Source organism: Accipiter gentilis, chromosome Z (assembly GCF_929443795.1).
Source record: "Accipiter gentilis chromosome Z, bAccGen1.1, whole genome shotgun sequence".
In the NCBI taxonomy this organism is placed as follows: Eukaryota; Metazoa; Chordata; class Aves; order Accipitriformes; family Accipitridae; genus Astur; species Astur gentilis.
The window spans coordinates 83,466,900-83,481,313 of NC_064919.1; the positions used below are offsets into that span (position 1 = coordinate 83,466,900).

Sequence of the window (14,414 nt, forward strand, 5' to 3'; positions counted from 1 at the left end):
ATACCGTTCCAATTCCTGGCAGCAGACTGCGTTTCCCACCATTTGCAGTGCCCAGCCAAGGTGCATTCAGACGTTTGGGAAGCCGAGATCAAGGTTTCCAGGCTTGTATTTCCTAAATCTTTTTTTGTTTGTTTCAAGGATCTACCGTCCTTGTTGACTGACTCATGCCCGTACAAAGTGCACACACACTGTGGAAACTCATGAAATTATCAAAGCCTTCAAACAGAATCTCATGCATACCTCAGGAAAAGATCAACCAGCTGCAATATTTTGATTAAACAATAAAAACATTTGAGATGGGGATGCAAAGAGGATGAACTGAGTCAGGTAGAAGAAATTCGTGCATTTAACTTCTGCTTTTGCCTTACTGTATGGAAAACTGAATTCCCTGACTGTCGCTTACACATGCATACACACATACATACACTGTGTGTTACTGTTGGCTTTGAGATCTTTTCCTTATGGGTGAGCATTTGATGTTTAAATGTAATGTGACGAGGAGAAGAATAGTAACGAAACACTTGATCTACAAGTAGACCAGAAGTTTCCTGTAATATACAGAAAAGCAAGAATGATAAACACCTAAGACAAACCAACAACAGCATTTATTCATTCCATGATTGCGACAGAAGTTCCTGCATACAAGGGAAAAAGAAACAAACAGCTTTTTATCTTCTAGTTGATTAGTGTGCCTCTTCTGGTCAGATTTTGAAGTTATATTATACCACTGAAGCCCTCCTTTAATATTCTCCCTCGTTAATTCCTCAATGCTCTTCTGCCACTGCTCCCTTTATGTTTGATTAGGAAAGCTTGCTTCTAGCTCTGTGACCCATATATCTGAGGTTAAAATCTTTGGGTTTATCTCTGACTGAATGATTCACATTGGGAAACTACTCACCTGTCCAGCAGTGTCTAGAATGTCCAAATAGGCTGGTTCGTCATCAATTCGGACTTGAGTTTTATAGGCATCCTCTGAAAAATATAGTGCAGTACAGCTAAGCATAGGAGTGGCTCAGAGAATGGAAAATGAAATAGCTTTGCTAGTTGGAGTAGGCTTTTCAAAAGCTCTCCAGTCTGACCTAACTACTTATTTCAAAACAAAAAGAAATCCTATCATCATTGCAAAGTATTAGCAAAAGGGAGCGATCTAGGTGTTCTACTACACTACCTCAAAATATTAAAGAAGTAAATTTGTCTCTCTTTAAACAGGTAGCACAGACCATAGGTGTTAAGTCACAAAGATTCAGAGGTGTTACACCGGTGCTATGCAGCAGAGTGGTTTTTACTTACCACTGTGACACTTCCACAGAGCTTTTCCAGCAAGTAGTTTTAAGCTAAAGATTATCTAAATTACTGGGATAGTCTTCCTGTGGCTGAAGGGGGCTCCTGGCTCAGATATGATTCTATGAATCTATATGTCAGAGCAATTAATTAGACCTCTGAATATCTCCAGAGACGATGCAAATGGATTTTTTTAAAATACATTCTGTAATTGCTGTCCTCACACTCATCATGGCTGGGGTGGAGGAGGAAAAACTGTGCTTGGTGGACCATTCCCTTAGCTCATGAGTTTGTCAACCTACATTTGGAAGGACAAAACCAAAAAAGGTGAACTACTATTTTCATAAGTTGTTTTCCTCACATTTCCATTTCATTCCCATGTCAATATTTGTACTTTTTTTCCTAAGGGCAAACAGAGCTTAGATACCAGGCCGTGTTTATACTTGAAATAGTCTTGGAAATTACCAGTGTTGTTTAATTAAACAATAATGCATAGCAGCCTCAGTGGTTTTGGTGACTGATACCATGCTTTGGCTGTGCATTAAGGCATGAAGACAAGACAAGTGCTTTTAATCCATCTGAGAAGTGTTATTAATTATCATGAGCATATGTCTGGCCCTATTCAAAGACTCAATCCTGCAAGCCCTGGCTGCCAGAGACCCTTGGGAATAGGCTCTCTGTAACTCTTGAGATAATACTTGGATTATAATATGGGATTATACTGCAGGTAGCTGGAATTCTCAGGACATTCCAATTTGTGTCATAATATATTTATATCACATCATATGAGATTTCATAAATGCATGTAAAAACCTGCTTTCTACCTACACAAAGGAAAAACTAAAGCATTCAGATACGAAAGCCTCTGGATGGCCTTAACTCAGCCCACTCCTGTGCAGTCAGTGGGAAGCTATCTTTAGTGACATAATCACATACAGTAATTTCCATGACTCTCCTGCTTCTTTTAGGCCTCAGTTCAGCAAATTACTTAGGCACATGCCTTGCTTTAAACAAATACCTAATCCCATTGATATTAGGATGACCCAGAGGCTTAATTAATTGTATGATACATTGCCTTGCTGAGAAAGCCAGAGCACTCCAAGCAGCATGTTTCAGTCAATAGATCTCTTTTTAGGGATTGCTGAATAAGAAGCTCTGTGCCAAAGAGGGACCATATAGAGTGAATTAGGCTACTTACAGTTTAAGCAATCTATTATGATATGACAATGATATGTGCAGTAAAATTTTTTTCTTTTATCTTTTTTCTTAACTCAAAATTAAAAACAAAATATGAAAATATATAAAATCAAATACAGTATATCCTTCATATGAATTCTATTGATACTATAAAGTATTATTAATATATTTCCAGGCAGGTGGGTGCCCATTTCCATTACATTCATGCATACATAATTAACATATGACTTTCATAAATTTAGCTTGCACCCTTGGCTCTGCAGCTGGATACTCGAAAGCCAATATGCCATGGTCCCATTTCTTTCTTCACTTAGACCAATGTGAGCTTTAATGCAGTAGCTATAAAACAGTTAATGCAGAGATATTTGCATACTTAAATTCAACTTGGATAAAAATGAAGTTGGGACCTAGATAAATCCTGTCTTATTTGCTAAGGAAATCAATTAGGAGTTCAGAGTTAGCTATAACTAAAAGACCCACTGGCCTCTGAACATAAGTCATAGCCTTCAGTAAGTAAATGTATGATATCTACATCTAATAACCTGCTGAGCCACTTCAGCTGTACCCCAATATCAAGCCACTGTAATCAGTAAAGTGTCAACTGTTAGAAGCTGGAGCAAGGCTATGTTTATAACCCTTTTACTTTGCAAAGATAACACTGAACATACAAACCCACTGTGGTTTTTTGTGTGGTTTTTTTTTCTCAAACTACTGACCTTAAAGCACTTCACAAAGATGTGCCAGAATCACTGTCTCATTTTCATTCGTAATAGATGTAACATCTTCTGTGAGTGGCAGTGAAACATAATTCTGTTGAACATTGACCAAGCACATGAATCTAAATGGTTTTCTAGGCAACTGTATTTGGAAGATGTTTTTTACTTGTAGGATTTGCCTTTGCCCCAAGAAATGTAAAGATGAAACAGGAAGGAGATACGACTTTCCTTTGTAATATTCTCTCTCTGCATATGTGTAAAAAGCAGGATAGTACAGATCATTTAGAATAGCTTAAAAATATCCTCAACTGGGCTGTGATAAGCAGGGGTATTCTCAACCTGCAACTGAATGGAAAATAGATGGGAGATTTAATACCCGTTTTTCTTGTGGCACTCTTAAATATTTAAAAGGAAGTCCTAGAGCCCACACTTATCAAGGGAGTCGCTATCTTGAGGCAACACCCTCATACCAGAGATCAGATCAGAGCACCCACTTAGGACCTATCAGCTTCTTAATGCTCAAACACAACCAGTGATTTGAGAGGCACTATCTTTACATTTACCTTGTATATTCACTGATCTCCTGGGCTACTAGGACAAGGAATTTTTCCAGCGCAGTTGATAGAAGGAAGATGCATAAATTGAAAACCGTATTTCCCATCTCATGTCATACAGACCAAGAAGAGAAGCTAAGAGTGGAAAAGCTCTGCCATTCAGTTCTGGTCTACAAGTAATACTTTAAAACTGGGATTTCATCTCAGGAAGTAATGGAAATAGAGCTGAGTGAGGGATTACATAGACAAACATCTTTATTTTACTCAGTTGGACTACAGGGCAGAGGCATTAACCTGGAAAGAAACAACCTCCTAGAGATGAAGAGTTGGATATGTCTGTATATTGAACCCAGTTAAGATATTTTTGTTTTATTAGTAGCTATAATGCTAAGCAGAAACCCTGGTGTCTTCGCATGCTTCCTAAAGTATTTCAGGAGGGATTACTGTGTGGCTAGCCTTTTAGTCCAGGCAACGTAGTACACATTATGGTCACATTAAGGAAACAGAAACCCTGAGATCAGAGGGGAACCTACTATTTACACGTGGACTGAGAAGAACAGAAGTGAAGATGTTCCACTGAAATAGCATCTGAGTATATATAAAACAAAGCAGGAAAGTCTTCATCAGGAGCACTAGCAAACTCCCTGTCTAATCTCCTCTCTTTAAAAATTATTCACATTATTACAAATGCTGTCTGGTATATTTACACTATTCACAATATTTGAGTACATCACATTTTCTTTCACCTAATTAATTTATAAGACTAATATAATGATCCCTTTTAAAGTTAATTGGGAGCTGCCAAGCCACGTGTATCTGGACTTTACATCCTACAGCTCTAAGGAGTGATCTTTATTAAAAGGCCAAAATCCAGCTGTCGTTTCAGTAATTTCAGTAAGCAGGAAGATAACGTACAAAAAAGACAAGAATAATAATCAGACAATAAATGAGACAATAATAACTCTATTTCTTATATTAAGTTCAGTATTAGTCTTTTTCTGTGAGGCTAACTGCAAGGTCCCGCCTTTTGTTTTAGGTAAAATGTGGATGGAGTTTATTGACATTGCTGTAAGATATAACCATGATTCAAACACAGACTACAGGAATGAGCATTTCATAGGGTACCAGTGAGAAAAATGAAATAAAAACTCCTGCATCCTTACAATCTGTAGAATATGTAAATATAGAAATATATGAACTTGATAGTTAAAATATCTGGTAAAAGTTATTTTATAAAAGAAAACTATTCTTTTTTCTTTTTTTTTTCCCCATATAGAACATGGACTTCTTTAAGAATTTTATTTCCTACAAAAGTCAAAAATAAAACTGAAAATATATAAAAATTTCCGCTTAAAAGATTATACTACTTGGCTTGAATTATTTCTGACTGTTTACTGTTTTCCAGGGTGGGGAAAAAAACAAATAGAGCTCCAACTGTTTCCTGAATGGCACCTATTAATTTTGTTATTAATTCTTTCCTCTTTTACTGAATATCTCATTTAAACCAAGAAAACATGTTTTTTCAAAAGGCTTTTTTTAACTTTTTTTTCTTAATTGTTTGATTGTCCTTTGCAGTACTATGAAAGAAAAGAAAAAATTCTTCCTTAAGCCTTTGTTCTTTGGCTTTTTTTTGTAAAATGAATACATCCTCTTTGTTCAGCTTTCCTTTTTTACAGGACAACATTCTGGAGACAGAAGTACAATAATTAATGCAAGGTTGTGTTGCGAGCAGTTATCTTAGCACTGGAGAAGCTAGATTCATAAAAAATATATCAAAGCACTTTTTTCAGCTATGAGCAGGTAACTGCTTCATGACAAATAGATTTGGATGGTGTACAATTTAAAGGGGAGTTGGAAAGGGCTTTTCATCTGCATTACAGACATGTTCCAGTCCCTGAAATATAGGTCAGCTGCTTCATTCTTCCATTTGTTAATTCTGCTTATATTCCTTCCAAATAAATAGTGTCTCTTCTTCTGTCTTATACACTATCAATTGCAGTTAAAACCAAACAGATTCTCACATATATAGATGAGCCAAAAGATATTTTATTTGGCTAAGCAGGTGCCAAACCAGCAGAAGGAAGTCCAAGCTCAGTCAGCCACACCTGGAGTTCTGCCTCTTGTTCTCCCTGTGTGCCAAAGAGACAGCAGGAGACCCAGTTCTTGGTGTGCTTAGATTATCTGCTACATACACATTTTAATCCAGAGATGCTCCTGAATGTAGGATGATCATGAGTCTTTGGCTGCATGAGTGCTGCTTCTATTTACAACAAGGAATTTTTAAATAAAAACAGAGTGGATGAACAGGGACTTAAACCACTGTACCAACTACTACATGTAAACACCTTCTATTTGAGATAAAAATATGCATGTCATAGGAACTGCCCATCAAATTACACTGGTCTTACAACTTTCCTTAACATATAATTATTTTCCTGGAGTATGAGTGTTTTATAATTTGGGTGAGCATTGCTATCAGCATTTTGCAGACAAGGACACCAAGTCACAGAGGTTGCCTTCCTATGAGCTATGCACACATGATAAGCAATGAATGGCTTAGAATAGTCAAACTGACAGATTTGATTGCCTTGTATTCCATAAATACTCACGTAGATAGCAGTAGCCTTTAAAAGAAGGCAAGTAGGAAAATTAGTACTAGACTAGTAGCCAGGATACTTAAATATCCCATTTCCAGTTCTGTCTAGTGTTACATAATTCTACATTATATTTATTTCTCAGCATTGTACTGTGTTTGCCATTATGCTGTCATTTGTTTAGCTTTGTCAGGTCTTTGTCAGATCTTTCAGGTTTTGCTCAGTTTTATGCTCACAGCACAAGTTGCCAGCTCCTGCCTATACAAGTGATGGAAACAGACATCATTCCGGGCAGAAGTCTCTTGATGATGGTTTGCAGAACAGAGAGAAAATGACCGCTGCCTTTCCAAACCCTCGGCTAGAAACTCTTCCCTCAGTAACCACATGCTTTGAACATCTCTGCTGTTTCTATGAAAGAGAAGCAGGTGAGTAATGCAGCATTTAATGCAGATACGACCTCACTGCTAGCCTTATTCTTACAAAAAGACTATCATGTAGGCCTTGAAAAATTAAAATAATCTGAGAAAAAACAAAGCATTAGTCACATTAAGTGCTTATCGTAAAGGGAATTCATACATTTATTCATTATACACTCAGTTGCATAGTGAGAAACACAGCACTTTCTATCTTTCAGTTTTCATTTTAGCATTCAAATTACCATAAACATATTTTCAGATAAGATATTAAACCAAGGTCTTGGCCACATATGTCTTCAGAAAAGATTCTGTAATGTCATTTTCAAATGGCCTTGCTAAATTCAAATGCATATTACTGTTGTACATTCCAGCTCTCCTTATTAATTTCAATTGAAGACGCAATTTCTCGTTTCCTTTATTTAGCCTTTGTTCAGCATTATGACATGCTCTTAACTAACTACTATGTTCAGTTTTAGAGGTTCCTGTATCTTCAGTGGCACCTAAAAACAAATCCTTGAATGTTCATAAGATAAGTCATGATTCCAATGAGTAAAGATGCAAACAGAAATACAACAAGCTATTTCTATTCTCTAAGTCTGAAAACAAAAGAGCAGAACTCATACCTTTTAGTTGATTTTGTCCTCCTGAAATAAGCACTGCTAGTATCTTCAGTGGAAAGCAGAAGCATAACTAGACTATGCCCAGATCCTCAAATAAACCTCTGCACTTAATCTTGCTACAATCAATAAAAACTGGTGCCTAAATACCTGGAGGGGGATAGGGCCTAAATTACCTGTTGACCACCCAGAATCGTTGCAGCATAATAAAGATTTGAGTTTAGGCCCTGAAAGTCCCATGCAGTCTGACGATGTGTTATTAGTATTTTTTTAACTGAGCCTTCTTCACTGTCATGCTCTCATCTCAACCCCTTTAATGACAATTCTGGCAGCCATTGACCATACTCTCTGCATCTGGTTACAATACTAAAACTAAAATCTTCCTTAGCCTAATATGCATTCTATTTGGTCCTCACCTCACTGCAGTGCTCCTCTTTTAATGCCATTATGTATCTGTCTTAAAACAGCTGCTCTCAAATTAAGTTTCTCCCTTCTGTTGGGCTGCCTAATGTTTTAGATCTGCGCTCTGCGGGGCAAGACTGATAACACACAGCTGCTGAAGGAGCCTGATTGATTTTCACCTGTGGGTACTTACACGGCAGCTTTCGCGGTGACCTGAAATGCACTCAGTGCCTTCCAAATTGGGAAATGTGTTATCCATTGCACCTTCTGTCTTCTTTTTTTCCCCCCCTCCAGTTGTACCTATAGATATGTACAAGCACCTCTTCTTCAATGTCAGCTTGCAGTTTCATTACTGTGGTACCCTTTCATTCTCTGCTGAAAAGCAGGGGAAGCAAAAGCAACTTAATCTCACTTAGGCTGTGGTAGGCATGAAAAAGAAGCATTATCTGTGCTCTAAAAGGTTTTGTGTGAACAGAAATCTGAGTGAATTGAACTTTGAGTCAGTTAAATCTGATTTCTCTTCTCCCTTTTGGTCCTCATTATCATGATGTTTACTAACAAAACAGTTGCAGAAGAAGACAATGGCCTGGGTGGCTTTCAAGAACCAAAATTAAGAGTTATTCTGTTGCAGTGTTGCGTGGAAGAGGCTTTCATCTATATGTACTCATCAAGGAGGAGGCAAAGCACAACGTACAACAAAATTCAAGGTAACACACCCACTTTCAGGCAAAGAAGGTAAAAAATGTAAGACCTAAGGGGCCAGCAAGGCAAACTCACCGCTACATTCTCTGGTTGTATAGCACCTTGCACACAGTCAGATTGCTGTCATGAGGGCTCAGTTTTTATATGGTGCAAATAAATTCTAACAGTATATGTGAACACAACACCTTCAGTCTACATTCATGGTAGCAAATGCTCCACAGAAATCAACCAAAGCCATCCACCATTTATAACAATACTGACTACAAGAACCACTTTCTCCACTACTACTCACCCTCCATTCAGTAAACACTTTTACACTGTTGGTCTGCATGCGTCACAATTATTTTACTTCATTTCTGACTCAGTATTCTGATGCAACAAGTAAGCAGATCCTTGTAAACCCTGTACTGATATTTATCCATTCCCATGAGGTGCTTCATTATACGGGTTTTAGAGATACACACACAGATATGATATCTGCATGTGGTTTTACGTGTTTGTGCATTGGTATGTATGTACCTGCACATACAAACACAGACGCATGTAATACTGTAAGTATCTGCATGTGCAAGAAGAGACTATCACAAATAAATCCCTATGTGGAGTATCTGCAATCTGTAAAACTACTTGCCTAGTCCTGAAACAATCCAGGACCAGGAGCAGATTGAAAATTAAACACAAAAAAATCCAACACAATGTCTTCTGCTATAGAAACATAGGCTATTTTTATACTGCTACACTGTATATTATTTTTTTACTATTTGCAACATTTTTTCCAGTTGCAGATATGCAATTTCCCCCTTAGAATGTAATTATTAATAAAAGCAAAATGTATGTTCTCAACAGCCCATGAAAAACAGAATTGTTAAGAGTTCTGATCAAGTTCTCACTACAATTCATATAACCAAGATGAAGTCTAGAAAACAATGTGCCCCTCTTCCTTCCTTCCCATAAACATATGGATGGAGAAGCCGATTGGATTCTTGCATAACAACATATTGTGAAATGTAGGATTCCCCTGGATGTGATATATAGGTCACTTCCTATAAATGGTAGGCTTCTGCAGAGAGGCTGGGATAGGGCAGAGATTTGGATAAAAGACTGACAAAGTCTATATGAATAATTTGGCCCAGTGCAGTAACTATCAGTCATGATGCAAATGTTGTTACCAACAAAGCCACCGTTTATGATTTTAATCTGCAAACATGCACAGATGTGACTAAATTTGTATAAACAATTATACAGGATATGACTCGCTGCCCAGAAAACTCACTCAGCTCTTCTTCAGACCTTGTACTGCAGTCCTTCAAACAGGCTAAATTTTGCTTATAAAGTGTCCCACCCATGTGAATAAGACTATTTGAGTGACAATTTTTTTTCTCAGAACCAGCTCTCGAAGAGAAAATAGGATTTCTTACAAATGTTAGCATTTTTGCAAAGCAAGGCTAAAGATAACTCAGGCAAACCTTTGCTGTAGCATTTGCTTTTCTGTTAGAAACCACTTGCAATATAGATAAGGCTACTAATATTTAATAAAGGCATATCATTACTTTCTCTGCTTCCAGAAAAATGTCATTTACTTCAAAGATGTACATGAACAAAGTGAACAAAGTACTCCTGTTTAATCAAAACATGATAATTAACAGGAGTCCAAGTACCCTTATCTTGGGGAAAAAGAATAGCAGGTAGCAATTTCACTACTCTTTCAAGTCCGTGATTGTGCTACTGAGTGGGAGGATCTGACAGCTATGAATTCACTTCTTGTCATTTCAGGGGGAGTAATTAACAAGTTGACTACATCTGCGTGGCTATTAGCATGGATGGTGCCTTGGATTTAGTAAGGTGTAGATGGCTGCCGGCTTCCATGAAAGAAAGGTTAATGGAGACATTTGTCCTGTGATGAAGATTTTTGAATTGAGCATGATAAATCATCCACCTCTAGGAAACCATAGCATTGACTGTCTCTTCCAATTTAAAAAATCATTTAAAGAATATTTTTACAAATCACGATATACAGGGAATAGGTAAGTTTTCCACTGGTGACCCTATCTACAGGTTCCAAGTCTCACTTTAGCTCCTTCTAAGTTCATGATGCTAATCATCATAATTATCATCAGTGTGTGTGGGTTGTGATACCTGTAACAGAACCATTGGGCTAAAGCCACAGAGTGACTTAGGTGTTCACTCCAACTTCAGTCATCTAATTACCAGGACTTTTGAATCTCCTCAGTTGCCACGTAACATGACATTTCACCCTTCTTTAGCACTAAGAACCTAGGCTTTCTTTATAGTAGTTCGCATTTGAGAGCATTATTCATCAGACTAACTTCAGACACAGATGTTAGGGTGCGATGAATCGTGCTCTAGAACTTTGGTATATTTAGGTTATGAATCAGAAACCACAACCTGCATGTGACTTCACTGTGGTTTATAGTTCTGGATAAACATATAAACTCTCCTGCCTTAATGTCACCAACCAGATGGACACTTTGCTCACACTTAAACACAGTTAGGCTCTATAGACTAAGAGCTGAATTCCCCAGATTATATAAGTGGCCCAATCCAATGAAAGTGTGTATATGAAACTCTACTATTAAACCTACAGTAGCTAAGAACCTAAGAAAGAGTTGTTGTCCTGATTTTCTAAGAAAGGTCCATGTTTGGAGTATCACCGTAGGCCTGAAGAACTCAGCTCTAAGAATAAGCTCTTCTGTGATAACAAGCAGCACCCTTCAACTCCTTTTGCCAATTCAGTTTCTTAGATGGATCAACTAGAGACTTGGTGAATCAAAGCAGGGGGAAGTAAGGATTGTTGGATTGAGTCAGATCAAAACTACCAGTTGCTGAGATAGAGGTCTTCTGCCTGTATGAAGCTGATATGAAAAAATTAGCCTATTTTGTGTAGAACAGATAAAAATATTTTAACAATGGTTTCTATTCTTGGCTGACTTTCTAGATTCTGAATATGGCAGATATCATTATTAAAGAATTCTAATAAAGTTGTTTCATTATTATAATTATTACCAATATTACTATTAGTAAAAAATATGCCACAGAAAAAAAAAAAAAATATGTTCTCAGAGTTATCAGAAAAGGCTTTTTTTCCCCCTTCCTAAATTTTAATCTGGCTAATCAGTGCTTAAGAATAGCAACCACGAGGTCACACACACTTCTACATAGCTTTTGATTATTTTCCTTCTCTCTTCGTTTAGCAGATATACAATTAAACTCAGAGGTTTCTAAGAGGAATAGAAGAGAAGATGGCCAAGGCAGGAATATATCTTACTTCTAACAGAAAGAGAGTTAATGGAAGATAGAAAATAATAAGTATGAACCATTAACAGTTAAGGGGTATCGGTGCTTTTTTGCATGTGAACATGCAGCATAGGTGTCTCATGGCAACACATGGGAGAAACACTTCTCCCTCCTGTTTCCAGCCATGGTAAGCAAGTGCAGGGCAGAGATGTTTTGAGTAAGGTGATCATCTGTTTGCTTCCTTTCTGAAACAAGGGAGAAAGGGAAGTCAGATCACTGGCCAGATTATCAATTAAGGTCATTGAGATTAGGTAAATGCTCCAAATGAGAATATAAAGAGCAGAGCCGTGGAAGATCAACAGTACATCTACTCCATTTTCCTCTTTTGGAGAGAGACCAATAGCCCAAGGAATCCCACACAATGATTTTTGCTTGGCATATTTTCTCAGCTTCCAGTTATTTGCACCTCAAAGGCCTTTCCGAGCCAAAAGAAGAACCTTTGTTTTCAACAGCCATTGATGGATATTTTTCCCTCCAGTAGTTTACCCAAATGGTTTTTGAATCCATCTGCACTTTTGGCACAGGTAACTATCGCTATTCTTTTTGATAACAGAGATCAACTTGGGAAGGAATTTTGGCTCACAGGCTGGTGTCTGAGAGTGACTCTACATGAGATGGTTGACTTGGTTTTCATATCTTGCCTGTCCCAGAAAGAAAAGGGTCTCTTTTCTTTTCTTTCATTCCCACTTACACTCCCATTTCCCCATACGTGGTTCTACACTCTCCCTTTTTGACATTTTTTGAGCTTGCAGCATTGTTTTTACTGAAGTGATTAAACTCACTAACCTGGTAGACAACTATTCTGTGTTGGTGTGGCTTAGTCTTCTTCTGGACTACTGTTGAATTGGCTTGAAAGATGTCCGATGCATGTCAGAGAGCCAATAAGGCTGGGAGAAGAGCAGAGATGAAGAACGGGACTTGCTCCTTTTCCACTCAAATGAGTTGTTAGATTTGGCTCATCTCGCCTCACAAAACTACAGTCTGTCACAGAGCCTCCGAAGTCTGTTCCTAGCAGGTGATAGTTCATGCATCATTCCTTGTTCGTGATTCAGGGTAAAGAAATACATAGCTCTACACCAAGTCTCCTCTATATGTGTTCTGGGTTTGTGTGGTGGGGTTTTGGTAGCGGGGAGGGGGCCGCAGGGCCAGCTCCTGAGAGAAGCTGCCAGAAGCTTCCCCGGCTCCAAGTCGGACCCGCCGCTGGCCAAGGCCGAGCCCATCAGCCACGGTGGTCGCGCCTCTGGGAGAACGGATTTCAGAAGGGGAACCTGCGGTGAGTAGGAGATTGGGATGTGAGAGGAACCCCTGTGTGGATCCCGAGGTCAGTGAGGAAGGAGGGGAGGAGGAGCGGGGGAGCAGGGGGATGGATGCCCCGCAAGATGGCCGCCGCTCCCTGGGAGAGCCCGCGCTGGAGCAGGCCGTGACTGGAGGACTGCGGCCTGCGGGAAGGCCCCACGCCAGGGAAGCTCATGGAGGACTGTCTCCCGTGGGAGGGACCCCACGGTGGAGCAGGGGCCGAGTGAGGCTAATAAATGTATGGAGAATGATGAATGAAAGGGAGTCCTGACTATTTAGCTATTGATCATACGAATTTTTAAAAAAAAATAATAATTTTGGACCTCAAATCCAATTGCGGCTTGTTTAGTCCAATCTAAGTATTTTATCTTCTATGGAAAAATGAGAATGAAACTAAGGATGGAATATACACATATACATGTTAATTATCTGGAAAATTTTTTGTACCCCAAAAATGAATTTTAATAGCACTTTTGTGGCAAGATGCCCCTCTCCTGATCTAGTAGATGTGTCCCATCTTTGTCTTCTTTCACTCTGTCATCACTAATGAGTTTGTTTTTCCCTTATCTGTTTTCATTATTGTACCTTGAAAACAGACATAATATTCTTTATAACACAGACATTTTTTGGTCGGCATTATATAACCTCAGAATATTTTCATTCACATGTTATCTTTTTTCTCAAATTCACCCAATACATTTCCACCATCTTATTAAAGATGAGTTTAAATGTGTTTTATTTGATGCATGGGAGAATGCATTACTTTGTTAGGAAGCCTCATGGAAATTCATGTCCTTAATGCTGGAGTGCCTCCCATCCCACACCCATTTCAATTAAAGTTTGACATTGACACAGCCTTAATGCCCTCAACTGCTCATTTGACACAATCTCATGCAGTGATATCTCGCCAAAACAGGAAGCTGCTTTCGCATCTCGTTTGCATTATGTATTCATTTTAAGATTAGTCACATGGTTAATGAGCATGTTGGAGGCTGTCCAGTTTGCTACGCTATGTCATGCTTCCTTTCCTGCCACTCTACTTGCATTAACTCTCTCTGATATTGCCAAAGACTGTACAGAGTGTAAATTGTTCTTATTCATTTGTTCCAGAAAATGATCACATCCACTGCCACTTGGAAATTGTTCCCATTGTTGACTACAATTAAATATTAAATGTGCGCTGAAATAATTTCATTTTCATGAAGTGCTAACCTCTGAAATTTTGCCTACATACAGTCTAATACTGAAAGAATGTCATCATTCCCCTCCCCATTTGCTTACAAAAATAATATGTTTCTGTCTCAAAATTCTGAATTGCAATGTT

At 38.3% G+C, this 14,414-nt stretch overlaps 1 protein-coding gene across 1 annotated transcript in view; it reads right to left on the reverse strand.

Annotated features, from left to right (window-relative positions):
* The window catches only part of RIT2 (Ras like without CAAX 2), a 174,216-nt gene that overhangs the window by 102,968 nt on the left and 56,834 nt on the right, over nt 1-14,414 (reverse strand). The window contains exon 3 of the mRNA XM_049795167.1: nt 899-972. Coding sequence (XP_049651124.1) covers nt 899-972 — 74 coding nt within the window. The remainder of the gene's footprint in view (nt 1-898; nt 973-14,414) is intronic.